This window comes from Merops nubicus, unplaced genomic scaffold, assembly GCF_000691845.1.
Source record: "Merops nubicus isolate BGI_N331 unplaced genomic scaffold, ASM69184v1 scaffold18046, whole genome shotgun sequence".
Taxonomy (NCBI): domain Eukaryota; kingdom Metazoa; phylum Chordata; class Aves; order Coraciiformes; family Meropidae; genus Merops; species Merops nubicus.
The window spans coordinates 14197-15316 of NW_008617141.1; the positions used below are offsets into that span (position 1 = coordinate 14197).

Consider the following 1120-nt stretch of genomic DNA (forward strand, 5'->3'; position numbering starts at 1 on the left):
CAGATGTCCCTGTCCCTGCAGGGGGTTGGACTGGATAACTTTGAAAGGTCCCTTCCCACCCAAACCAGTCTGTGGTTCTGTGACCCCACAGCTGCTTGCTGGCCAGGGCAGCCACCTGGCTTCTGTCTCTGCCACCACAGCAGAGAACTGCCAGGAGACACTCCAGCCAGAGCTGTGCTGGGGGTGGCAATGGGCTGTGGATCATTCAGTGGGTAGGGAGGAGCTGGACATGCTCCCTGGCAGACCCCTGGCCCTCCACACATGGGTGTTGGAGGTGCACCCTCCTTCAGATGCTTGAAGTCCTGCTGCTGATGGGAAGGGAGGTTCCTTTTCCCACCAGGTGACCAGTCTGTGGTTACAGGGCTGGCTGTGCTCCCCCCTTGCCACGTTTCTGACGTGGGGGTGCTAGAAGTGAGGCAGCTCTTAAACCCCAAACTCTTGCTTCCCACCTCACTCTCTTGCAGGGCTTTGGCCAGCTTGCCATGACCAAGGAGTCCAGGGCGCTGATTGGGCTTTACCACGGGCAGGTGCTCTGCAAGAAGAACAAGTTTGGGACACCTCAGAAGGAGGTCAAGTAAGTGCAAGCATGGGGTGCCTGGGGAGCACTTGGAGGACCTCTGCTCAAGGGCTCTTGGCACTGAGTGGCCCAGAGTCCTGACGAGCAGGGTAGCAGAGTGACTTCCAGCCTGCAGAAGGCTCATCCTCTGCAGCTCAGGGGCCTCACCCACAGCCCTCAGTGAGGCCACAGCCCGGGTGGGCAGGATCTGGGTGAGTCTGATGGCAGCAGTGGAAATTCAGCTCCTCTGAGCTTTGAATGTCCCATCCCTCTCTGTGCAGAACCCTGGCAGTGCTGGGAGCAGGGCTCATGGGAGCTGGCATCGCCCAGGTCTCGCTGGATAAGGGACTAAAGACCATCCTGAAGGACACAGCCCAGCAAGGCCTGGACAGAGGACAGCAGCAGATCTTCAAGGGGTACGTGAGTTAAAGGGAATTTGCTTGGGATGGGCTGAAGCTTCCTTTAGTCCAAACACTCCTCTGCTTTCAGGGGTTAGAAAGAACCTCTGGGGATCATGCCATCCCACCCCTGCTCCAGCAGCTCACTCCCAGCAGGGGGCCCCGG

The 1120-nt window shown here is 58.8% G+C and overlaps 1 protein-coding gene across 1 annotated transcript in view; it reads left to right on the top strand.

Moving 5' to 3' along the window:
* Nucleotides 1–1120, top strand: part of HADHA (hydroxyacyl-CoA dehydrogenase/3-ketoacyl-CoA thiolase/enoyl-CoA hydratase (trifunctional protein), alpha subunit) — a gene marked incomplete at both ends in the record, with an annotated part of 21911 nt that overhangs the window by 12617 nt on the left and 8174 nt on the right. Inside the window, 2 exons of the mRNA XM_008943055.1 lie at nucleotides 465–574; nucleotides 838–972. Of these exons, the coding sequence (XP_008941303.1) occupies nucleotides 465–574; nucleotides 838–972 (245 nt within the window). The remainder of the gene's footprint in view (nucleotides 1–464; nucleotides 575–837; nucleotides 973–1120) is intronic.